This window comes from Solanum tuberosum, unplaced genomic scaffold (genome assembly GCF_000226075.1).
Source record: "Solanum tuberosum cultivar DM 1-3 516 R44 unplaced genomic scaffold, SolTub_3.0 scf00180, whole genome shotgun sequence".
NCBI lineage: Eukaryota > Viridiplantae > Streptophyta > Magnoliopsida > Solanales > Solanaceae > Solanum > Solanum tuberosum.
The window spans coordinates 367,657-392,526 of NW_006239107.1; the positions used below are offsets into that span (position 1 = coordinate 367,657).

A 24,870-nucleotide genomic window follows, 5' to 3' on the forward strand; every position below is an offset into this window, starting at 1 on the left:
GTAAACGATAATGTATCGTTTCTTTGCACAAAAAGTGCAGAAAAGGATCTTAACATTTGATGACCTTTTAATTTTCCTCCTGTTTTCGATCTTACTCTTCGACTACTGTATCAACTACTGTTTTAGGTTAGCACAAAGAAGACGATGTCCCTTAATTCTGCTGTGAACTACAGTGCAGGAGCTAATGGTCTAATCTTCATGATGCTTCTTACATATGAACCACAAGTCCTACAATTCATTTTCTCCATTATGTGATGCTAGGATTGCATCTCCAGCTACATATGATTTCAAGAAGCTACAAGAGTTAATAGAGATAATGTTATTTAGGGTAGGCATCCATGGTTATCTAGGCTTGAGCTTGGCCGTTTGAGTTGTGGAGCGTTGCTTCTCGCTTGAATGTTTAATTATGGGGCTTGGACTGTTGAATTTTCATACTAGACACATGGTTAAGACATTTGCTTTTGGAGGTGGTTTCTCTTTGATAATTGTTCTGGGTATTTCCTCTTGTACTGAAATTGTAGATTTGTTAAGGTTGGCACTGGTGGGTTTAAGGAAAGGTAGAGGTAGGCCGAAGAAGTATTGGGTGGAGGTGATTAGACAGGAAACGAAGCATCTTCAGCTTACTAAGCTTACCAAGAGTACGTACTGTAGCGTCATCTCGCTTTCTTGTAGGATAGGCTTGGTGGTAGTTTGGTGCACCTTACCTGTTTCTCCTTTCATATCAGTAGTATTTACTACCTCAGTCTACTTTTAATTGTCATGGTTTCCTTTTTTAGAGTCAAACGATAAGTACTTTGACTAACATTTTATAATGTATTTTTTCATCATATTGATATGCAAAAACTTGTAATTTATAGTATTTTTCGTTTAGTTTTTGAATATCTAAATTTTTGTTTTAAATATCGAATTAATATAATATAATTTCACTTTGAAAATTAGTCAAATTGACTTTCGAAAAGCACACATGACAAATAAAAGTGGACGGAGGGAGTACAATATTTCTGTAGTTTCTTGTCCCTTGATTTCTGCTACTACTTGTTGTTTCTTGTTCTTCGAGTATTGTATTATTTGTTGTTTCTTGTGCTTCGAGTATTGTAGTATTTATTGTTGTTACTGTTCCTTTTCCCTGAATGCTATGTAATGCTTTCTCTATTATTTTGCTATGTCTTCTTTACCTATGTGTATTTTTTTCATACTGCTTCGATATGAGTTACTTGGGCCAAAGGTCTTTTGGAAGCAACCTCTCTACCTTCACACAGTAGAGGTAAGGTTTGCGTACGTTCTACCCTCTCTAGACTCCACCTACCTGTGGGATTACACTGGGTATGTTGATGTAGAATAGTATTTTGCAAATCAGTGTTTAATTTACTTATTTGTCCATTATGTCAACTTCAACTTGGAAGTAGGGAGTTTGAAGTTGAAAAACTTGTTTGCAGAGTATTTTGAAATAATAATTTTCACTCACTAAATTTCAATTGTTTCTCAGAGTAAAATTCATGTATAGACACAACTCAGCATCAAAACAAATATCTTTAGGCTTCTTTTTATCATTGATATGATGAAATGGCATAAAACTCGTCCACCTAATTCCCTTGCTAGACCGATGAAGATACTAGAATGCACTGTTCCTTTGCTGTATTCTCATGTCATCTTTTTGCATGAACGGCAAGTTCATCCTCCTCTTTATAGTCTCTCTCTCCAATAAAACATATTTTCTACAGAAATCAAACTTAATCTTTTTATTGATCTAGTATATGCTATGCTCTTTATGTTATGTTTAGTCTAATATACTCTTTTCATTCTAGTTATAGCTTTGGTCAATTAAGGAGTAGTCTCCGATCCCTAATTTTCTTTTGAAGAACCCGCACCCATGTTGTTCCTCTTTGTATAGAGGATTGAGTGTCTTTGGAAAGAAACACATTTTCTTATAATATTGGAATTTTTGTCTCCACATTTTTGCTGATTCTCAAGTGACAATGTTAAGAGAAGTTGCTTTTCTGATGGATCTTCATTGGTTTCACCAAAACTTGCTTAATTTAACTGATGGTTTTGCTTCCTTGGTTTTCTTATCAGATTGAGATTAAGGAGCTAGACGACTTTGCGCAAACAGCTTTTCATGGCTACAAGAGTCTCAACCGTATTCAGAGCAGAATTTACCATACTACGTACAATAGCAACGAAAACATACTAGTGAGTATCTTTTTCCTTTGGTAGTGTATGTTAATACCCTTTTTTCAGTTATAATGTATACTATTTTCCTATGGAGATAAATTTTGATCCGTCTTTGATAGCTTTCATTTCATTTATTACCAGGTGTGTGCCCCCACTGGGGCTGGGAAAACAAACATAGCTATGATTGCTATTCTACATGAGGTGTGCTCTATTTTTCTTTTAGAGCATGTTCCATGCTGGGACTATTGGCACTTTGATGAAGTTATGTAACCTTCTTCTCTTTGCAGATCAAACATCACTTTAGAGATGGTTACTTGCATAAGGATGAATTCAAGATAATCTATGTTGCCCCTATGAAGGTGTAGGTCGAGAGTTGTGTACTTGTGTCCTCCAATTTATTTAACATAATTGGTAATATAAGTTAAATTTCTTCTCTAGGCATTAGCTGCAGAGGTCACATCAACTTTCAGTCACCGATTGTCTCCACTTAATGTAACTGTGAGGGAACTTACTGGAGACATGCAGCTTTCTAAGAATGAGCTTGAGGAAACACAGGTTCTGTCAAACTTCAGTTCTTGTAAAGTTGTTGATTATTTATTTATTGTCTTTCTGTTTGGATTTTGGCCTAGTTGACTAGTCGGTTGATTGGCTTCACTCTGATGGTGTCTGGTTATATTTCTTCAGATGATAGTGACAACACCTGAAAAGTGGGATGTTATTACTCGTAAAAGCAGTGACATGTCGCTCTCAATGCTTGTGAAGCTACTTATCATTGATGAAGTCCATTTGCTAAATGATGATAGAGGCCCTGTGATAGAAGCATTAGTAGCCCGTACACTTCGTCAGGTTAACAAATGCTGTTATACTTGTTCTAGTGTCTACTGTAGAAATTTCAGTATTGTTTTATATGATGATGTTGCCTCTGTGCACTAATTGCTGCCGCCATCCTCTGCTACTGTTCCACTTCTCCAGTAAAGGCCTAAAATTGCAAGATAAAGCATGTTTTATTTTTTATAAAGTAATAATTTTATTAAAATTTGGGATAATTGAAAGATGCATGTTATTGGCATTTAGAACAGAATAATACAATGTTGGAAAAAGACATTTTAGAGCTTTTCATTTTTAAAACCAAAGGAATATGAGATGCATTAAGGTTATGAAAATGCTGTGAGACAGAGGTTTAAGTCATGAAAGTCTAACATGGAAATATAAACTTGGCAGCAAAACATATTGACCAACTATGAGGGTTTAGGTTATGAACTTGATTGTGATATCATCTCATCTAGTGATAAGGTGGAGGTGACTCCATTTTCATGTGTACACGATTAGGTTTGACTTTTGGTTCTGGTGCTTTGACAGGTGGAGTCCACACAGTCTATGATAAGGATAGTGGGCCTTTCAGCCACATTACCCAACTATTTGGAGGTTGGTTCTCGAGTTAATATTTTCGTTTAGAAGTCCTCACCTCCATGTTGGACATTTGGGCTATACAGAGTGATGAGGCTCCAATATTTTGTTACATCCTTTAGATTCAGCTTTTTGTTCATGGCTATTCCTTCTGTGAAATCCAGGTTGCACAGTTCCTAAGGGTGAATTCAGAGACAGGTTTGTTTTTCTTCGATTCGAGCTACCGTCCAGTACCTCTTGCACAGCAGTATATTGGTATTAGTGAGCATAACTTTTTAGCCCGCAATGAACTGCTTAATGAGATATGCTACAATAAGGTATCTTTCTCCAAAACCTTCCTCCTTTCTATTTTGTGGTCTCCCTATAAATTTCTGGTCTGACTCTTCACTTATGCAGGTTATTGATTCCTTAAAACAAGGGCACCAGGCTATGGTTTTTGTCCATTCACGTAAAGACACAGTGAAAACTGCTGATAAGCTGGTAGGTTTTTTCATCAGGCTATGGTTTAACTCACAGTTAATCATTTTACTTAATAGTTCCCACTATCTTTGCTGCATTTTGTTTGCCTTGCTTTCCTCTTAGTCCAACTCAATTTTTTTTCCTTCACTTCAATTTACTGAAATCTTTCTCTTCAGTATTCATTACTTTCTGAATATTTTGTAATTCATTATCTGTATCTTCACTATTTATTCCTTATAAAATCTATGTTATACTTGTTTAAATCAATAGAAAATTTCAAACTTGTCTAAAAGCAATCTATATTTCTGATCTTGCGCCTATTTTTATTTGACTTACAACTCCGTCCATCTCTATTGCATATCTTGTGTTTTTGAACATCATGTTTATTATGATGGTTGAGTTTCATAGCTTCCGTAATATCTGCACAATCTTTCCTTTATGATAGTGGAGGTTATTTTGATGATTCCACAAGGAACATGGAGATTAAGCATTCAAGTCCTACTATGTCTTTCTGTATTATGAGCTTTAACTAGCATAATCTGTAACTTCTTGCAGGACAAACCCACCCCCTCTACAAAAGAACAAATAAAGCAATTAAAATTTAGTAGAAATTGATGGGGTGGGGGGTTGGGGGGTTGGGTTATGACCCACATTTTAGCCATTTCAGCCCAAGTAGCTTTTGACCCGCACATTTATTAACTCAGCCTCTCAGCCCAATTTGACCCGCCCAAAATCAGACCAACCCACGCATTGGACACCTCTATTGGAAAAGTATCTTTCTAGATGCTAACAGCATTTTTCCTAGTTCAAAGCAATGTTTTTCTTGTCAAAGTAATAATCTTTGCTGTAAAACATACTGCTGCCGCGGGGCATTTTCAGATTCTCGCACAACCAACCCAGAGTTGTAGTCAATCTATGTCTTAATAAATCATGGATGTTCTGTGAAATTCTTCCTGTGGTTCTCTGGTAGAGATAGGTGATAAATGTTGGCCAAGTTTACATTTAGGACTTGCAATGGTTTGTTAAAGACCCTGGGAATGGCTCATCTTTAGCTCACTGGTAACTAACAATTCAGGATCCTGCAGTCAAGAGAGGGTAATGGGGTTTGATAGAGTTGGAAATTCTAAAGAATGATAAAGGAAGAGATGTCGCGAATGAATTGCTCTATTATTGCCTCAAGCATGTTGGAATTAATATACGGTGCTTTGTGTTTACAAGGTAATCCTATTAAGGAAAGAAAAGTATACAAGTGATCCTAAAAAGAAAAGAAAGTAATTCATATTCTTATTTATACAATTATCGGGATTCTTAACCATTCCTATTTATACATCAACTACAACAGCATGCCCGGTGTAATCCCACAAGTGGTCAATCTAGAAAGAGAGAAACAATAGGAGTTGTTTTTTCTAATTAAGAGAAACAACATGAGCTTTGAAAATGTGCAAAACAGTCTACATGATGTAAAATGAAATGACCTGCTTAGCTCTTTTTTATTTATGGTGCTAACACAGTTTATTAGCTCAAACAGAAGACATCTTTGATAATCTAGATCGTTTATAGGCTACATAAATAGTTTTGAGCTTTTGTTAGATTGTCATACTTTTGAAGGGGAACTACACTTTTGGTTGTAGTATACTTGTGGATATTTAGAGTAATGTTACCAGTATCATAAAAAAATATATAAAATTGCCTCCATTTTATGAACATTTCATATTCATATCAACAGGTTGAATTGTCTGGTAAAAGTACAGAGTCTGAGCTGTTCAAAAATGACGAGCATCCTCAATATGAGATTTTAAAGGCAAGCAAAATCTATTGCCCTTTAATTTAACATTCTCTTTACATCCTTATTATGCCATCTTTTTCTTAGGTCATTCAATCTATGCATTTCAGAGGGAAGTTTTCAAGTCCAGAAATAAGGAGGTCGTTCAACTGTTCGAACATGGGATTGGCATTCATCATGCTGGAATGTTACGTGCTGACAGAAACCTAACAGAGAGACTTTTCTCTCAGGGACTTTTAAAGGTTGGTTTGTTTGCTTTTCCAGTTATTCACTTACATTTTTCAACCTTTTTTTTCTTTTAGTTTTAAAAACCCCTGCTTCATGCTAGGTCCTTGTTTGCACAGCAACTTTGGCATGGGGAGTCAATTTGCCTGCTCACACAGTTGTGATTAAGGTTTGTGGAATACTTTAAGAAATAAAATTTGAGGAAGATTGCACAAGTTTTAATATATTCTGAGCATCGTGTTTTTCTTTTGACTTGACTGCCATGCATCCAAGCTTTTGATGAATAATTTGAGCTTTAGTCTGGTACCTGATTTGGGTGTGATTTAGATTCAGCTCAACTGGATCATTCTGGATTTAGTCGATGTAGAATAGTTCTCTAATATTAAGAATTGTTTGTATCTTTATTACAATTCCATTGACATACGATTGCCGTTTAAGCTGAGCTTCTAATATCTAGCACAATGGAAGAAACACATTCCTAACCATATCTGGTGAAATAAATGGGTAGTTAGCTAGGATAACAAATACCAACTTGCTTACTTCTTTTTAGTGACTTTGTTGTAATAATTTGAAACTTAGGGTTTCGATGTCTGGTTTTCTTGATCTCGTTTGCATTTTCTTTTTGAGTCCGGTTTTGTGTGCTTTTAATCAGGATTTAGCTTGGGCTTGGGAACTCGTCCAAGAGTTTTCGCCTTACCAGTTCAATTTGAAACTAGCAGATATAATCTTGTTTTGATTTGATTGCATTCCTAACCTCCCATGTTTTATCCTTGCTTCATTGCATGGTTCACTAAAAAATAGGGTGATCTTGGGTGTTGAAAAAGGCCACCTTCATGTGCTCTCTAATCTTTATCATCAAAACAAGTTCCTCTTTTTGCTGTTGGATACTTTTCTAAACTGTTTTCGAACTGGTCAAACGAAAGATGTTGTTGTTGATTATTTGTTGATGATTCTGGTATGATATTGGTATTATGCTAACTGAACTCAACCATAGTATTAATTGTTTTCATATGAATCATGTCTTATATGGCCTTGGACTTTGCATCTGACAGAACCCAGCTCATGGAAGAAGTGTAATGCAACATTCTGGATTAACTATGCACTCCATTGAGAATGTTCTCCTTCAAATCAAATGTTCCATTATGTTTTGGTCGCTAATTGTTTGAAATTTCACAGAAAACCTCTTGCTAAGAAAAACTGATGGTCCTGGTCCCTACTTTGGGCTGAAACATGTACTATATATGTAATTTGTCTAGTAAACTTAATTGAATGCAACTGTATTCATTGAAGCTATTCATATTATTTGTAAGTTAGTTTGCAGCTTTTTTACATGACATATTCTTTTGCATGATAAACCTTGTCCTGTGGTGAGTAATGCTTTAGCATTTCATCTCTCCAGGGAACTCAAATATATGATCCAAAGGCTGGTGGATGGCGAGATCTGGGTATGCTAGATGTTATGCAAGTGAGACATAATCTTCTCCGTGCTGTTACTTTTATTTGGTTAGTAATGTTGATCAGCACTCATATATTTGTGCTGTTGTGTAAAATGTTCTTCCCTGGTAGATCTTCGGACGTGCTGGAAGACCTCAGTTTGATAAAAGTGGTGAAGGCATTATAATCACTTCACATGACAAGTTGGCTTATTATTTACGCCTATTGACAAGTCAACTTCCTATAGAAAGTCAGGTAGAATGCATATTCTATGCCAATTTTAGACCTTTAGTTGTCTATTTGTTTCCTATATGCAGGGCTGCAGATATTTGATTATTTTTCTGATACATTCCTCCTTTAACTTTTAGGCAGAAGCATGGTTATGTACTTATGTAAAAAGTTACTTGTTAAAAAAAGCACGATTATGTGAAAAGTTGAAGCTTTTCTATCATCCACAAGATTTTTTTGAAGCTCTCACATACAAAGAGTAGATGCTACTCCTTTCACTTCTCCTGTAAAAAGTTAATAAGGTTTTTCATTTCTGCCTTTCACAAATTGCTGTATATTTGAATGATATTCTGCCCATCTAAAATATCCAAGTCCCTTTGAACAGTATTTTATGTAACAGATCAGCTCCATTTGAAAAAATGGGGTACTGGAAATTCACAGCTCCTTGCAATTTCTAATCTCTGTATTGAACATTCTTTTAATATTTTTTTCATTGACTCTCTTTCTGAACTTGTTATCTTGCAGTTTATCAATTCCTTGAAAGATAATCTAAATGCTGAGGTGGTACTGGGTACTGTAACAAATGTCAAGGAAGCTTGTGCTTGGCTTGGTTACACATATCTTTTCATTAGGATGAAGATGAATCCTTTGGCCTATGGCATCGGATGGGATGAGGTATATTTTCATGCATCTTGATCGTACATCATCTTAAACATAAACTTCTGATTTGCTTATATTGTTATCAGGGCATCGTAATTTATGTATTCCTTCACGTCCCTTCCAAATTTTTAAAAGTAAGTAACTAACAAGAAAACAATAAACTAATGGACCTTCAAAGACGTCATGTACTTTTATAAATCCTTTTAGGGTCTAGTGGATGAAAAGTCAATAGTTTATTTTGTACAAAATCATGTGTTGTCCAGGTGCAAGGCCTTGCATTACATTCATTTAGTTCTTTGAACATAGAATAGTATGAAAGTTCTCTTTTTCAATTTTACTTCCTTGGGGATGGAAGGAGATGGAGGGGTTGAATGCTTGGGAAATGAAATTTCTGTGTAGGTGAATTTTATATACTCTATAAAGATAAATGGAATGATGGAATTTTAGACATGTGCATTTGTAAATTTTAGTCGAGGGTCTATCAGAAACAACCTCTCTACCTCACACAAGGTAGTGGTAAGGACTGTGCAAACCCCACCCCCTCACCCCCTTGTGGGATCACACTGGGTATGTTGTTATTGGGAGCTCGATCGATGGATCTTTTTGTTTGAAGAAGTATCGCAGATGAACAAGTCTTGCTTGACCATTAGTAGATAGGTGATGCACCATTGGATATCAAGATTACCCCTGAGGTTCTCATATTGGCATTTCTTGAATACAGCTTTCATTGTCACTAATGGCTTTTATAAGTGTGTTAATCGGATATGGTTAATATCTCAAGATAAAGTTGATTTAAGGTACTTGTTTTTGCAAGAGGTTTGGGGAAGCAGCTAACAATATTGCATTCAAACTTAAGCTGATCCTCTCTTTTCTCTTTTGCAGGTCATGGCAGATCCATCATTAAGCTTAAAGCAAAGGGATCTTATAAGTGATGCTGCTCGTGCACTTGACAAAGCAAAAATGATGCGTTTTGATGAGAAAAGTGGGAACTTCTACTGCACCGAGCTTGGTCGTATTGCAAGCCACTTTTATATCCAGTATACTAGTGTTGAAACTTACAATGAAATGCTGTCACGGCATATGAATGAAAGCGAGGTATTTTGTTTTGCTTGCCATTTCTTTCACTTAATGGATCATGCAATTTGCTTTGTTCAGTTATGATTTTGTCATTTTTTGGTTTGTGATCCTATGTTAGCGAATATGGACATGTCTAAAGGGTAAACGCTATCTACACCTTGTTCTAAGACCACTGCTTACTCTTTGTTTGTATAACAATTTCTCTGTACTGGAGAACCATTACATCAACATATAGTTAATTTCTTGTATCTATTGTATTAAATGTGCTCCAAAAATTGGAATTAATGGTCTTCGAAGATAGAAAAGGAGCTGAATACGAAATCTGGACGCTATAATTTTCGTTGGAACTTTGTCATTCATATTGATAAATTCTTGGGGATATTGGAGTAATTTTGAGCCAGTTCTGTTTTGGAAATGACAAGGGAAATCATTCCCAAATTGATAAGATAAAGCGCAGAAATATTTGAGGAATTTATTGTTCAATTAAGATACAGAACGTTGTTGCTTGTCAGATAGACAATGATCCTCTGTATCATTTTATGTGACACTTCTCCTTTTTCTTTTTTGGTTGTTCACATATTTTGCGCATACTATTTACTAGTGTAAACCCATGCATCAGCACAATGTCCAACTTAAATTAGTTGCAGTATCACATCTGATGGTGTTATTTATGGAAGAAAATTCATAATGAACTTGAATAATTAGAAGAGATTTTGTTCGAGGGGCAATTAACCTTAAAAGTAAGTGAAGTTCTTCTTAGTATTCTAAACAGTAACCTGTCACCTGTAAATAGGACGGAAGCCATTGTTCATTTATCTCTATCTAAAAGATTGCTTTAGTAGTATGTGTATAACACCTATTGAATGAATTGCCAACTATTTCAGTTTTTCATCTTCTATTTTATATGGTCCTCTTTGTTAAGTTTTTTAATTGTGTCACAAAATATTTACTTTTTACTTTTACTTTTAATGGGTTACCTCTCTTATGTGGTTTGCGAGGTATTGCATAGGAGCGGGGGTTTTACCTTGTGCGCACCCAAAGGGTAGCGGGTTTCCCTTGTCATAAAAAAAATAAAAAAATTACTTTTAATAGTCATGATTTCCATTCCTACGTGTACTAAGTTTTGCTGTCCATTGTTTATCATTGTGCTTTCTCTGACATCTATTTTTTAACTGGCTATTAGTTGATAAATATGGTAGCTCATTCTTCTGAATTCGAAAATATTGTTGTCCGAGACGAGGAACAAAATGAGCTTGAGATGTTGGCTCGCACATATTGTCCATTGGAAGTCAAGGGTGGTCCATCTAACAAACATGGAAAAGTTTCAATTCTTATTCAGGTATTGGATAACTCTTTGTCCATTAAATACTGTGTGGCTTCTTAACATAAAGTGTTTTAACAGTGTTGATTGTATCTTGCAGCTGTACATCTCTCGAGGATCAATTGACACGTTTTCGCTGATCTCTGATGCTGCTTATATAAGTGCAAGCTTGGCTCGTATTATGCGAGCTCTTTTTGAGATTTGTCTGCGTAGAGGGTGGTGTGAGATGTCTTCTCTAATGTTAGACTATTGCAAGGCTGTGGATCGCAAAATATGGCCCCATCAACATCCTCTTAGACAGTTTGATAAGGACATTTCTTCAGAAGTTTGTTCTCTATAAATAACTTCTGTTAAATAAAATTTTCAACTAGTTTATGTGTGTTAACTAAGAACTGGTGTTTCAGATATTGAGGAAACTTGAAGAAAGAGAGGCAGATTTGGATCATTTACACGAGATGCAAGAGAAAGATATTGGAGTTTTGATTCGTTATGGACCTGGAGGAAAGGTAGATTATTTTTTACAGGTTTTTGGTTTAAGGCTTATCGTGTGACTTTCAGTTAAAGAAATGTTTTTGAAATTCCAGGTTGTTAAGCAATGTCTCGGATATTTCCCATCAGTCCTGTTGACTGCTACAGTCAGTCCAATCACTAGAACGGTTCTGAAGGTGAGTACATTTCTGCACTTGCTTTTTCCCACTTGTTCTATCTGAAATTTATTCCCTTTGTACCAATTTAACTTCCAATTGTATTCACTTTACTAAAAGAAACTTCTCTGCCACGTTTTAGTTTTTGTCAATACCATATAAGCAATATGGTAACATTGTACCTAAGTAGTGTAAATTCTTCAATACTAAAAGAACTCCTACCTTTGGAGCCACTTTTACTTATGCAACTATACTATTAACACCTGCGGCCACTGGCGGGTCCAAGAAGAAAGACTCGCAATGAGATAGAGGAATCATCTATCATTTCCTTTTATTTTTATCAAATGCAAAGAGAGATATTGCCATGAAGCTCCTTTATTATAGGTGGATTTGGTTATAGCTCCACAGTTTGTTTGGAAGGATCGAATTCATGGCACTGCGTTGCGCTGGTGGATTCTGGTTGAGGTACAAACTTGTTCATTTATATTATGCTTTGATGTATATAGATGTTTATCAATTTGCGATACAGTCTAGAATCTTTCCTCTTAAATTGGCATGGTTATCAAAATCTATCACTCTAGATTACGTTCTGTAGCTTTGAACATGCTTGTTTTTAACAGTATAACAATAATAATAATAATAATCAAATATCATATTGTGTATGGAATTTGGCCTATGCTCATCTGCGAGGTGTCTTACCTTGTTTACCTTTCTTTTTTATTGCATTGGTTTGACCTGTCTATTATTCAAGCTTTCTTCTTAGTTTTATTCATCTCCCCAGGAGTTTCAAATGTGGTTCAAATAAGTAACAGTCATGTCATGCTCCATTCCAGTTTAACAGTAACACATATAGTTGCAACCCGAGTACAAAGGTGCTTTTGTTTGGGTTTACTTGTCCAGAAAGGAGATCAGAGGTCATTATGTGTGGCAAGATGATCTTGTATTTGTATTACCTATTCTCCTCTTTGCTTTATCTTGGGCGTGATAGTTGAAAGTAGGTTGGCAAGAAGAAATTCAGAAGCTTGTTAGGTTTGGTAATAGGAAGCCATGCTGAGCAGGATAGATCCACCATTATGGTATCTAAACCCAGTACTTCCAATGCAGAGTAAGAACCTTAAAAGGTTGAATCCATAGAGTATAACTCCTGGATCCACCTCTAATACCTAGGCAAGGGTCAGTGTCATAAAGATATCAATTTTAGTGGTAAAGAAAAAAATATACTCCCTCCGTTTCAAAAAGAGTGACCTGGTTTGACTTGACATGAAGTTTTAGAAAATAAAGGAGACTTTTGAATCTTGTGGTCCTAAATTAAAGTTATGTCAAATGTACTAAATTGCCCTTCAATCTGTGGCTTTTAAACATGCCACGTGGAAAGCTGAAATTAAAATGTTACCAAAAAAGGAAAGAGGTCATTCTTTTTGAAATAGACTAAAAAGGAAAGGAGGTCATTCTTTTTGAAACAGAGGGAGTATAAACTTTCTGGTGTTAAGGGGATGCCATGAGGAGATAATTGGTGGTCAAGGTTATTTGCAAAGTAACTTATGGGTAAGGAAGTGAACATAACTGTAGAAATAGAGGAATTACGTTTTGTTCCACAGCTTCATATTTTTCTTTTGAGAATTGGTAATTGTATCAATAAGAAGTACCAAGAAGGTGCAAGCAAAAGTATTAGTGATCAAAAGCAAAAGTATGTTCTTCTTAGAAGGATTCTATCACATTTACAGCTCCTCTTTTTCACTAGTAAAATTTTGTTTAAATAAAAAATAAAGCAAAAGTAAACAGGTCATTTCTCTTCTGAATAGAACTTTCTTTGTCTTCAAAGCCCTTTATGTTTCAGCACTTCAAAAGCTCAGTTGTGTCCATGGGAATGTACCATTTAAGTCCCACCATGTTGAAGAACAGTTCCCATAACTAAACAGTGATGTTGCAGTGTAAAAACAATTGCTATGCTCTCTGAACTTGCCCACACAAAAAAAATCTGGAGCACAATTGAGATCTTTGTCTTTGTAAGTTTTCCCATGTCAAGCATGGTTTATGGGACCCCAACAATGAGAAATACATCACCGTATATGGAGCATTAGTTTTCCGGATCTGTTTCCAAGGCCTAAATCCTGAAGTCGTCCTGAAATCAAGCTACGATAGCAAGATGTTCACTGTAAACTGACCCCTACATTCAGTTTTGCAAATAATCCTGTTCTTGCACTGTGACAAACCTTGGAAATTCTCCAAAATCAATAGTAATTTAGCAAGTCTACCCATTTCCCAGTCATTCAAGTTCCTTCTAAAGTTGAGGTTCCAATCATCGTTGCCTCTGTTGGACAACTATGGTTTACTGCCTAGTTATTGCTCATTAAGGTGTTTAATCGCACGGCCATCTTGCCTGCGACGCATCATTCATAAAAAGTTGTTCATTAAGGACACATGAAAGAGATCAGTGAATGGATTGATAAGGGTCTTAATCAAGGGAATAATGTTATTGTAAGACTGTTCTGGTGCTTGGTAGAGTGCAGAGATAAGAAGTAAGAGATGGAAGAAGAGGAGGAATGAAAAAGAAACATAAGAGTGAAGATTCATACATATTTGATATTTCTATGTATAATCTAGTCATCTGCTTAAACACAAGAGGATTCATGACTTCTAAAAACATAAAAAGATACTTATGATGTATTGATCAAAAAAGAGAACAAAACAAAGGATGCATATTATATAAGGGAAACTTTAATCAAAGCCAAGTCGGAAATTGTTTCTATCTGACAACTTGATGGGCTGTAGTCTGAGACATAGTGGGTGATTTTTAAGATTGCTTGCCGTCCAGCTAACAAACAACATGGCAATGGTTGCCTTAGAATTTCACCCTCCCCTTAAAATATTTTTCAAACATTCACTGTAACTGTTTCCATACCATCAAGTTGGCCCATGTAAGTCATGTTTTTTCCTTAATATGTCAAGTGTTTCAATTGGAACTCTTTTAGTTTCATTTTGCATGAAGGAAAGGATTTTTCAGTTCGAGCCATTTTGATCTTATGACTTGGCTAGAATATTATTGTTGATTTTATACTAGCTGATCGTACTAATCATTTGTCTAATAACTGCCTTAGGATTCTGAGAATGACCACATTTACCATTCTGAGCTCTTCACCCTCACAAAGAAGATGGCTAGAGCGGATCCACAGAAACTGTCCTTTACGGTGCCAATCTTTGAGCCACATCCTCCACAGTACTACATTCGTGCTGTTTCTGACTCGTGGCTACAAGCAGACGCTTTGTACACAATAACTTTCCACAACCTTGCTCTTCCAGAGGTTGTTTTATTAACTTATATTTATCTCTATATTGTTGAATATCTGCAATATGTCCTAAAGTTTGAATTTTGTGTGTTGGTTTTCTCTGACTTGAATGAATGATTTTTCAGACCCAAACATCCCACACTGAGCTTCTAGATTTGAAACCCCTTCCTGTGACTGCACTCGGCAATGGAACTTTTGAGGCCTTGTATAAATTTTCACACTTCAATCCTATACAAACACAGGTGGATATCTCATTTTCTTATTTCCTTGATTCGATTAATTGTCTGTTTCATTAGTCAATATCAGCAATAGCTTAAATCAAATCAATTTTGGCAGGCTTTTCATGTGCTGTATCACACGGACAGAAATATCCTTTTAGGAGCTCCGACTGGAAGTGGGAAGACAATATCAGCTGAGCTTGCTATGCTCCATTTATTCAGTACACAGCCCGATATGAAGGTACTTTGTTGCAATTAGTTTTGCTAAATGCTTCCACATGCATAATCACTTGTTTTTATCAGTTTTTATGTGTCGATATAATGAGGAGTGGTCTCTGATCCCTTACTTTCTTTTGGTGCACCCATGCAGTACCTCTGTGTATAGATGATTGGGTGTCTTTCGGAGAGAATAATATACTATAGGTATTTTCTTTTGGGGTACACCACTTGGATACAACCATGTTGGCCTTGTTATTATTAATGAAATACTTTACCTGATAATAAAAAACACTTTATAAAACTTACCTTTTAAGTCTTGGTAGCACATTCTTATCAAACAATACACCAGATGCGAGCCTCCATTTAATCCACTATCAACCGTTTCCTTGGATTATTGACCCAAGGTACTTGAAACTTCCTCTCTTAGGGATGACTTGAGTATCTATCCTCAGTTCTACATCTGCCTCGTGAGTTACGTCACTGAACTTGCATTCCAAGTACTTTGTCTTAGTCCTGCTCAACCTGATCCCTTCAGATCCTTTAGATTTTTGGTTGTCTCCAAACCTCTAGCCTATTGTTAACTCCATTAACTCCTCCGCGTGGTTAGCCAATCAATACTATGTCATCTGCAAATCACATACACAGTGATACCTCCCCTTGAATATGCCGCATCACTTCATCCATTTCCAAGGCAAATAAGAACCGGTTAAGAGGATTCCTTGATAAAAGAAAAATCATTTACCTGATCAAAAAAATAAATTGTTGCGAAACTATGTATTTATTTTTGTCTATTCAAGATTCCCCATCATTATACTTGTCTCTCAACTTCGTAATTGCTAATGATCTTTCAATGATTTTCTATATGCAGGTTATCTATATAGCACCTTTAAAGGCTATTGTTCGGGAGAGAATGACGGACTGGAGAAAGCGTCTTGTTTCCCAACTTGGAAAGAAGATGGTGTGTGAAGTTTCTTTTGTTTGGGCATTATTCTTATGCACTTACATGTGATATCACTGCTAACTCAATTATTTTTTGCAGGTTGAAATGACTGGTGACTACACGCCGGATCTAATGGCTCTCTTGTCAGCAGACATCATAATCTCCACTCCCGAAAAGTGGGATGGTATCAGTCGCAATTGGCACAGTCGAAGCTATGTCACTAAGGTGCAATATCTCATTCGTTTTTATTCCTTCTTTTTTTTTAGCTATTGGTACTTAATATCAAAATTATAATATGAACATTCTGTTCATGAATGCTCTCTTAACCACAATCAAATGTTCAAACCTACATCTATAGGTTGGGCTTATGATTTTGGATGAGATTCATTTACTTGGAGCTGATCGAGGACCCATACTTGAGGTACACAGTTGTCACTGAATGTCTCACATTCTCTTCTCCCTTGCATGGTCCTTGGTTTATTGATTATATTGTAATCTCTTGATTATGTCTAATGCTAGATTTTCTGGTTCTAGGTTATTGTCTCAAGGATGAGATATATATCTTCTCAAACAGAGCGGCCAGTTCGGTTTGTTGGCCTGTCAACAGCATTAGCAAATGCACAGTATGTGTTTCATTGTATCTATATTTCTTGCTCATCTTGTGTGCAAAATGCTAATTGGTTTTGTGGAGTTTTTTCTCTGTAGATTGTTTTGGATGCTACCTTTTATCTTGGTAACTTTTAAATGAAATTCTTACATTTGTCCTTGAACCCAGTAATTTGGCTGATTGGTTGGGTGTCGATGAAACTGGCCTCTTCAATTTCAAGCCAAGTGTGAGGCCTGTTCCTCTTGAAGTTCATATTCAGGCAAGTGAAGCTGTTGATTATGAGCTACCCAAGTGCCATCATCATCAAAGCAGACTGAAGTATATTTACCTACAGTATCATGCTTTAATCTTGATTTATAAATCATTCCTTTTAACAGGGATATCCTGGGAAGTTTTACTGCCCGAGGATGAATAGTATGAACAAGCCCACATATGCTGCTATATGTACACATTCACCAACAAAACCAGTTCTAATCTTTGTCTCCTCTCGTCGCCAAACAAGGCTTACAGCACTGGACCTTATTCAGGTGAGGCAAAAATTCAAACTGTATCGATCAAAATATTTCTATCGCGTAGTGATGGTAACTAATCTGTCATGTTTTTTTTTTGATCTTGAAGTTTGCGGCTTCAGATGAGCACCCAAGGCAGTTCATAAACATGCCAGAAGATTCACTTCAGATGGTTCTTTCTCAAGTCACAGACCAGAACTTGAAGCACACCTTACAATTTGGAATTGGATTACACCATGCCGGGCTGAATGATAAAGACAGATCATTGGTTGAGGAACTGTTTGCAAACAACAAGATCCAGGCAACTATGTCATCCTGAAATTTGTATATCTGTAGGAGTAATAATATGATGAAATTGGAAATTATATTTGAGTCATTTTGGCTGCATCTTTTTAGGTGTTGGTTTGTACAAGTACGTTAGCATGGGGTGTAAACCTTCCTGCACATTTGGTTGTTATTAAGGTTTGTCATTTTATCCACCTTCGAGAATTAGGTCAAAGACTGGAATGTTATAATATCATCTCCCACTGGAAGGCACTAATACCATGGGGTAATTGTCATCTTTGTTTGTTACATCACACTCTTAATGTATAACTGGATCACATGATATTTTACTGGTTTAACTTGGTTTAATCCATTTTTTACTAACAAATTGAGTCCCTTAGATGTTATTATTTGTAACTAAAGTTTTGAAGATTATTTGAAGTTCCTAGATACCTTTTCCTTTTATTATTTATGTTTGGAAAATACTCCAAAAAATCGATCTTTCCCCCAAATCTTCTTCAAGCTAGCACTTTCCTTTCCTTCTCTTTAGAGTGAGGTCATTAAAACATAAGTGGTATCACTCTGGTTCATGCAAAATATTTTGGGTTTTCTTTTTGTGAAGTTCTTCTATTTGTCATCTTGTTGCTGTAGGTAAATTATTAAGTCTTCTTTTCTCTCAAAATAATATATTAAATACATATATTTCTTCGCCTTGCATTCATTCGATGAGTTTAATCTGCTCATCATAACAGATACTGTGTCCTTCTTGATGACTGTCAAAATTCATCACCTCAGGATACGCACCATCTTTGGTGTTTAAAATATATAGATCCTTCTGCAGGGAACAGAGTTTTATGATGGGAAAGCAAAAAGATATGTTGATTTCCCAATCACTGATATATTACAAATGATGGGTCGAGCTGGTCGTCCACAATATGATCAACACGGGAAAGCTGTTATTCTTGTTCATGAACCCAAAAAGAGCTTTTATAAAAAGGTTATCTATAATTCTTTTCTTTGAACATGACTGTACTGTTGCTTTTCCTTTTCTTTTTTTTTGATAAGGTAACTTTGTATTCACACCAAAAAAAACTCATCAAGTAACAACTGATGAGGTGGGATTTACAACCCCATAGGGCATCCTGATAACCAAAATCCCAAAAAAGAACTTTACAATTGTCCTATGAAGTCCACTAGACTTGCTACCTCCCCCACCATATCCTGTTTACACCAAAAATACAGCAAACTCAGACTCTTCATCAATATCTTCTGAATGCTGCTAGCTTGCCCGTCATGGGATCTTTCATTCCTTTCCTTCCAAAGTGTTCACCAGATGCAAGCTGGAATATATTTCCACCAGTCCTCTTTTGATCTGCTTCTTCTGCTCATTCCTTCCCAGTGTTTCAGCATGTCTAAAGGAGTTTCTGGCATTACCCAGCTAACTCCAAATATACATAAGAACATGTGCCACAGATTTACAGCTGTTTTGCAATTGTAGGAATAAGTGGCTGTTAATCTCTGCCTCTTTATCACACATATAACACCTTGAGCAAATCTGTATACCTCTTCTCTGTAACCTTTCGTGAGTTAAACATGCTTTTCTGATCACCAGCCATGAGAAACATGACACCTTTAGTGGAATTTTGATCTTCCAGATTAGCTTCCATGGCCACTCCATTCTCATTCTCCGCTTATGATTCATATTCCAGTAGCAGGATTTCACTGTGAAACTCCCTTTGTTGTGCAACTTCCATATTGGACTGTCAGGTCCTTCGGTGACACCTGGGAATGGGTTCAGCACCTGCAACAACCCAGCTACTCTACTAATCTCCCAGTCATTTAGAGCCCTTCTGAAAATCAGGTCCCACCCTTGAGGAGTCCATACCTGTGCCACTGTAGCCATCTGTTGTAGACTTAAAATAAATAGATCTGGGAATAAGGTTTTCAAGTCCCTATCCCCTATCCAAATCTCATTCCAAAAATCAGTTTTAAACCCATCTCCAATTTTGAATGATATATTGGAGGCGAAAGAAGGCCATAGTCTTCTGATAGTTTTCCAAACAGAGCACCCAAAAACACTTGTTACCTCATCAGTGATCCAATTATTTTGAAGACCATATTTACGTGAGATGAATCTTCTCCATAATGCCAAATCTTCAATACAGAACCTCCAAAGCCACTTTTTCAACAAACTAACATGCTGTACTTTCAACTTTTTATCCCCATACCCCCTTGTATTTTGTTGAGGGTCACCTCATCCCATTTGACTAGGTTGTACTCAAGCTTCTCTTTGTTCCCTTGCCACAAGAAGACTCTTCTTAGTTTGTTGATTTTCTTCTCTATGTTTCCTGGGATTGTGAATAGGCTCATCATGTAAGTTGGGAGGGCATCCATTACTGACTTTATGAGAGTTAATTTGCCTCCCATAGATAGGTATTGCCTCTTCCATCTTGTCAGCTTTCTCTAACTTCTTTCCAACACTTCACTCCATACTTCCACTTCTTATTTTTGCACCAAGAGGCATTCCAAGATATTTAGTTGGTAAGGAATCCATTTGGCATCCTAGGTTCTCAGCCAGTATCTGCATATTGGTAACTTGGTTAACAGGGTACAAGCAACTCTTATGCCAGTTAACATGTAAACCTGAGATGCCCTCAAAAATGGTTAGGATGGCCCTCAAGTGCCTGATTTGCATTACTTCAGCTTCACAGAATACCAAGGAATCATCTGCATATAGCAGATGTGTGATTTCCATAGTATTTCCCCTGTTAGCATTTGCAGGGGAGCCTCTTATCCACCCATTCTCACTTGCTCTTCTGATCATAGAATTGAGGCCTTCCATTGCTAAGATGAATAGGAAGGGTGATAACGGATCACCTTGCCTTAGACCTCTTTGTGATTGGAAGAAACCTTCTGGACTACCGTTGATGATAAGAGAGAATTTCACGGTATATATACAAGTTTTGATCCAGTTTGTCCATTTGTTCCCAAAGGCCATATCTCTCTGAATTTTTAGGAGGAATGACCAGTTGACATGGTCATAGGCCTTTTCAATATCAAGTTTACATAGGACTCCAACTAGCTTCTGCTTCACCCTACTGTCCACCAATTCATTGGCCAATAATGCTGCATCCATGATCTGTCTTCCTTTCAAGAATGCCATTTGGTGTTCATCTACCAATTCCCCCATGACAGTCTTCATTCTTTCTGTAAGGAGCTTGGCTATGATTTTGTTTACTCCACCAATCAGACTTATTGGTCTGAAGTCCTTCAATTCTTCTGCTCCATATTTCTTGGGAATTAGTGCTATAAAAGTGGCATTGAAAGATTTCTCAAACATTTCATTCTGATGAAAATTTTGGATTGTTTGCATCAAATCATCTTTCAAGGTTTCCCAACAAACTTTGAAGAAACTCATGGTGTAGCCATCAGGCCCCGGGGCCTTATCCCCATCACATTGTTTGATAATATTTAGCATTTCTTCAGTGAAAGGCCTTTCTAGCCAATCTTGTTCCTCCTGGGAGATTCTTGGACAGTTAACATACTCAAAAGAGGGCCTCCACATCTCAGATTCAGTATAGAGTTTCCTGTAGAACTCTATCATATTAACCTTGATAGCTTCTTGATCTTTAACTTCCTCCCCGTTGATTATCAATCTATCAATGTTATTGTATCGCTTGTGGGGTGTTGCCATTCTCTGGAAAAACCTAGTGTTATCCCCTTGTTTTAGCCAGAGAACACGGGACTTTTGCCTCCATCTAGATTCCTCATTTTTTGCCAAATCCTCCAACTCCACCAGAACTGCTGCCCTCACCAGTAGTTCATCCTCAGATAAAGTTCTAGTGTTTTGAGCTAGATCAATATCAGCTAATTCTTTGAGAAGACTATCTTTCCTGTTGCATAACTCCCCACACACTGATTTGCTCCAATCTTTGAGTTTTTGCTTCAACATTTTTAGCTTCACACTGAGCTTGTAGTTAGGGCAGCCCTCCACTTCAAATTCGTTCCACCAACTATGGACAAGCCCTTCAAAACCATCAACATTGAGCCACCAGTTCTCAAACTTGAAGTATGACTTCTCGCTTGTGGGGTGTTGCCATTCTCTGGAAAAACCTAGTGTTATTATCCCCTTGTTTTAGCCAGAGAACACGGGACTTGTGCCTCCATCTAGATTCCTCATTTTTTGCCAAATCCTCCAACTCCACCAGAACTGCTGCCCTCACCAGTAGTTCATCCTCAGATAAAGTTCTAGTGTTTTGAGCTAGATCAATATCAGCTAATTCTTTGAGAAGACTATCTTTCCTGTTGCATAACTCCCCACACACTGATTTGCTCCAATCTTTGAGTTTTTGCTTCAACATTTTTAGCTTCACACTGAGCTTGTAGTCATGGCAGCCCTCCACTTCAAATTCGTTCCACCAACTATGGACAAGCCCCTCAAAACCGTCAACATTGAGCCATCAGTTCTCAAACTTGAAGTATGACTTCATGTGGTTCCAGTCTCCACATTGTAACATGATAGGGCAGTGGTCAGAAGTCACTCTGTTGCTTTTCCTTTATTTCAATTATTTAAGTAACTAGTCTATTCCATTTTATTATTCAACATATATGCTTTCTTTTTGCAGTTTCTATATGAACCATTCCCAGTTGAAAGTAGTCTGAGAGAGCAACTGCATGACCACATCAACGCTGAGATTGTTACTGGAACAGTATCTCATAAAGAGGATGCTGTGCATTATCTCACTTGGACTTACTTGTTTCGTAGATTGGTATGGTTTTGTGATCCTATGGCAGACAATTTATTCTGTTGCTCCAAATTTTCAATCTTGCATTACTGATCAAGAAAAAAATTCAATCTTGCACCAATGGCAATGCTAAGTTAGGAACCACCATCATTATATTAAGACTGCTTGATGCGTGTTTTTCTTTCAGCAAGTAATCATCAGTAATAAGTAGGTTACTTGGTTGCCGATTGATATGGGTTACTCATTTAAGGTAAATATATTAATATGAAATTTCTAAAGAAGATGTAGGTAACTAAGTTGTGTCTCCTACAGTGAAGAGCCATATAAATGGAAATCCAGTAAAGGAACTGAGTTTTTTATAATGAGGTAGACTTATGGTAACACGAGAGATTTAAGAGTTGATTAATTTAGCTTGCAAAAAGAAAAGTTAAGGGAGGCCACAATAGTGCAACCTTGTTGCGATTTTATCTTGCTTATGTTGTCTATTTCGGAAGCCTCAAGTTTTATTTTCTAAATTAGCATTACCAACATGTGACAACTGAAATTGGAAAAAGAAAGTGGTGGGTAAAGGGCTAATTTCAGTTGTATCAAGCATCAGTAGTTGTCTGATTAATATCTACTTGGTGACCTTTATAGTAAAAGGATTTGTTTCAGATTGTGGTGGACTCTAAAATCTATATTATTGTAATCAACAAGCAGACAAAGGAAACACACTTCAAGCAGCAGCTATAGTTGCACAAGAAAATATGTGGCTGTTTGATGTGCTTTTACAAGCTTACTGCTGCTAGATGCCATCAAAGCATTTGCTACGAAAGAAAAGTTAGGAGAAAGTAAGGTCTACCCCACGTAGCCAAGTTTTGTCAAAGCGCAAGTTGAAATAGCTCTTGCCAGCTCTAACCAGACCCTAAGGGATACGAATAGCTAATCCACAAATTCTGTGTAGTAATTATCTAACTTGATTGACCTTGTGTTTTGGGTTGCAGAAAAAAATTATTTATTTATTTAACATAAGATTATTTTGGATTCAAAATGAGAGCTGATTTAAAGCAATAACAATCAGCATTGAGTGGTAAAACAATGGTTTGCTTATGCTATTCATTGTGTCCTTCCGCCTCAACAAATGCAGTGCCAACTGTAGGTGTTGATGTTGCATGTGTAGCATTTTCCACCTTGTGCGAAAGAACAAGAGAAAAGTTACATTTCTGTGTACTGCCTGTATAGATGCCTTTTATATAGTGAATAATTGACTTGATCTATGGGTTAGTCACAATAGGGAATAATTGGTTATTCCGTGGTTCAAAAGCAATTCTTGCCCTAGTGGCAAGGTCCCTCCACCTCCTATCATTAGATATGTGGTTCAGGACACTCAGAGGGAAAAGTAGGAGAGCACTGTTTCCCCTGGGAAGGGGAAGCATTGAGGTAAAAAAAGGATGTTACCAAATTAAAAAAAATAGAAGATAAAGGAGGAGATGATATGTCACCTAAATGAAAAGAATGAGAAGAAAGTCCATTTTTACCTCAATCTACTAATGCATTTCTGTGCATTGACAAATGTTATCAAAGAAAATTTTTTATGTTTGAAGAATTACCAAAAATAGTGTACTGTTTTTTCCCTGCTAGTTATTATGTTTGTTAATCATAGAAGCTTTTTTCTGGCAGATGGTTAACCCAGCTTACTATGGCCTAGAGCATGCAGAACCTGGGATTCTAAATTCTTATTTGTCTAGGTAAAATGAAAGCACTACATACTCTTGAAATAGCTTTTCTTGAATATTTCTGTGTGCGCTCACGTTATTGATAAACAGCTTGGTGCAAAGCACATTTGAGGATCTAGAAGACAGTGGATGCATCAAGATTACTGAGGACAGTGTTGAACCACTGATGTTGGGCTCAATAGCATCTCAGTATTATCTGAAGTACACCACTGTATCAATGTTTGGCTCAAAAATAGGATCTGATACATCACTTGAGGTTTGTAGAACACCTAACATGGATGTCCAATCCTTATTTCTCTATTTCAAATGTTTTTAAATTATATTTCTTGGCATTACTTCCTGTTTATCTTTCACCCCAGGTTTTCCTTCAAATACTGTCTGGTGCTTCTGAATACGATGAGCTCCCGGTGAGGCATAATGAGGTAATTTTTTTAGCTAGGCAATATATATATTTGAAGACAGTTGTTGCTGAACTTTGTTGGTTTTCAACTCACTTAATTTCTTTACTGTTTTCCCTTAGTGTATGTTGCTTGCTAGTTCTAACAAGTAAACTAAGAACATTGATGTCCTGGCATTACACCAATTGTTGCAGACACTTCTGAATTATTTGGTCTGCAAATCTAAATTAGTATGTATATTCCGCTAAGAAATTGCCTGTGGATTTGAAACTATCAAACTATGCATCAACTACTTCTTTATTTGTATGTTGTACACATCATCTGCTTATTGATCACCTATTCCAGGAAAACTACAATGAAAAATTAGCTGAGAAAGTTCCATATGCTGTCGACCACAATCGCCTGGATGATCCTCATGTGAAAGCAAATCTGCTCTTTCAGGTATGGGTTTTGGCTTTGTCTGCTAGATTCTGTTTAACGTCAATATATCTTTCAGGGACCAACCGCAGCCTTTGTAACCTGGGGATGATGCCCCCTCCCCCCCCCCCCCCCCCCCCC

General features: G+C 36.7%; 1 protein-coding gene across 1 annotated transcript in view; it reads left to right on the plus strand.

Moving 5' to 3' along the window:
* The window catches only part of LOC102605438 (activating signal cointegrator 1 complex subunit 3), a 34,380-nt gene that overhangs the window by 4,247 nt on the left and 5,263 nt on the right, over positions 1–24,870 (plus strand). The window contains exons 8-44 of the mRNA XM_006354691.1: positions 2,074–2,190; positions 2,314–2,373; positions 2,460–2,531; positions 2,611–2,727; positions 2,857–3,018; positions 3,532–3,597; positions 3,744–3,896; positions 3,976–4,059; positions 5,765–5,839; positions 5,932–6,063; positions 6,150–6,215; positions 7,446–7,511; positions 7,613–7,735; positions 8,234–8,383; positions 9,251–9,463; positions 10,629–10,784; positions 10,867–11,091; positions 11,171–11,272; positions 11,351–11,431; positions 11,795–11,875; positions 14,509–14,712; positions 14,823–14,939; positions 15,034–15,156; positions 16,003–16,092; positions 16,174–16,299; positions 16,433–16,495; positions 16,609–16,697; positions 16,850–16,940; positions 17,059–17,208; positions 17,300–17,491; positions 17,587–17,652; positions 18,296–18,451; positions 22,080–22,223; positions 23,859–23,926; positions 24,005–24,170; positions 24,274–24,336; positions 24,658–24,753. Of these exons, the coding sequence (XP_006354753.1) occupies positions 2,074–2,190; positions 2,314–2,373; positions 2,460–2,531; positions 2,611–2,727; positions 2,857–3,018; positions 3,532–3,597; positions 3,744–3,896; positions 3,976–4,059; positions 5,765–5,839; positions 5,932–6,063; positions 6,150–6,215; positions 7,446–7,511; positions 7,613–7,735; positions 8,234–8,383; positions 9,251–9,463; positions 10,629–10,784; positions 10,867–11,091; positions 11,171–11,272; positions 11,351–11,431; positions 11,795–11,875; positions 14,509–14,712; positions 14,823–14,939; positions 15,034–15,156; positions 16,003–16,092; positions 16,174–16,299; positions 16,433–16,495; positions 16,609–16,697; positions 16,850–16,940; positions 17,059–17,208; positions 17,300–17,491; positions 17,587–17,652; positions 18,296–18,451; positions 22,080–22,223; positions 23,859–23,926; positions 24,005–24,170; positions 24,274–24,336; positions 24,658–24,753 (4,305 nt within the window). The remainder of the gene's footprint in view (positions 1–2,073; positions 2,191–2,313; positions 2,374–2,459; positions 2,532–2,610; positions 2,728–2,856; positions 3,019–3,531; positions 3,598–3,743; positions 3,897–3,975; positions 4,060–5,764; positions 5,840–5,931; positions 6,064–6,149; positions 6,216–7,445; positions 7,512–7,612; positions 7,736–8,233; positions 8,384–9,250; positions 9,464–10,628; positions 10,785–10,866; positions 11,092–11,170; positions 11,273–11,350; positions 11,432–11,794; positions 11,876–14,508; positions 14,713–14,822; positions 14,940–15,033; positions 15,157–16,002; positions 16,093–16,173; positions 16,300–16,432; positions 16,496–16,608; positions 16,698–16,849; positions 16,941–17,058; positions 17,209–17,299; positions 17,492–17,586; positions 17,653–18,295; positions 18,452–22,079; positions 22,224–23,858; positions 23,927–24,004; positions 24,171–24,273; positions 24,337–24,657; positions 24,754–24,870) is intronic.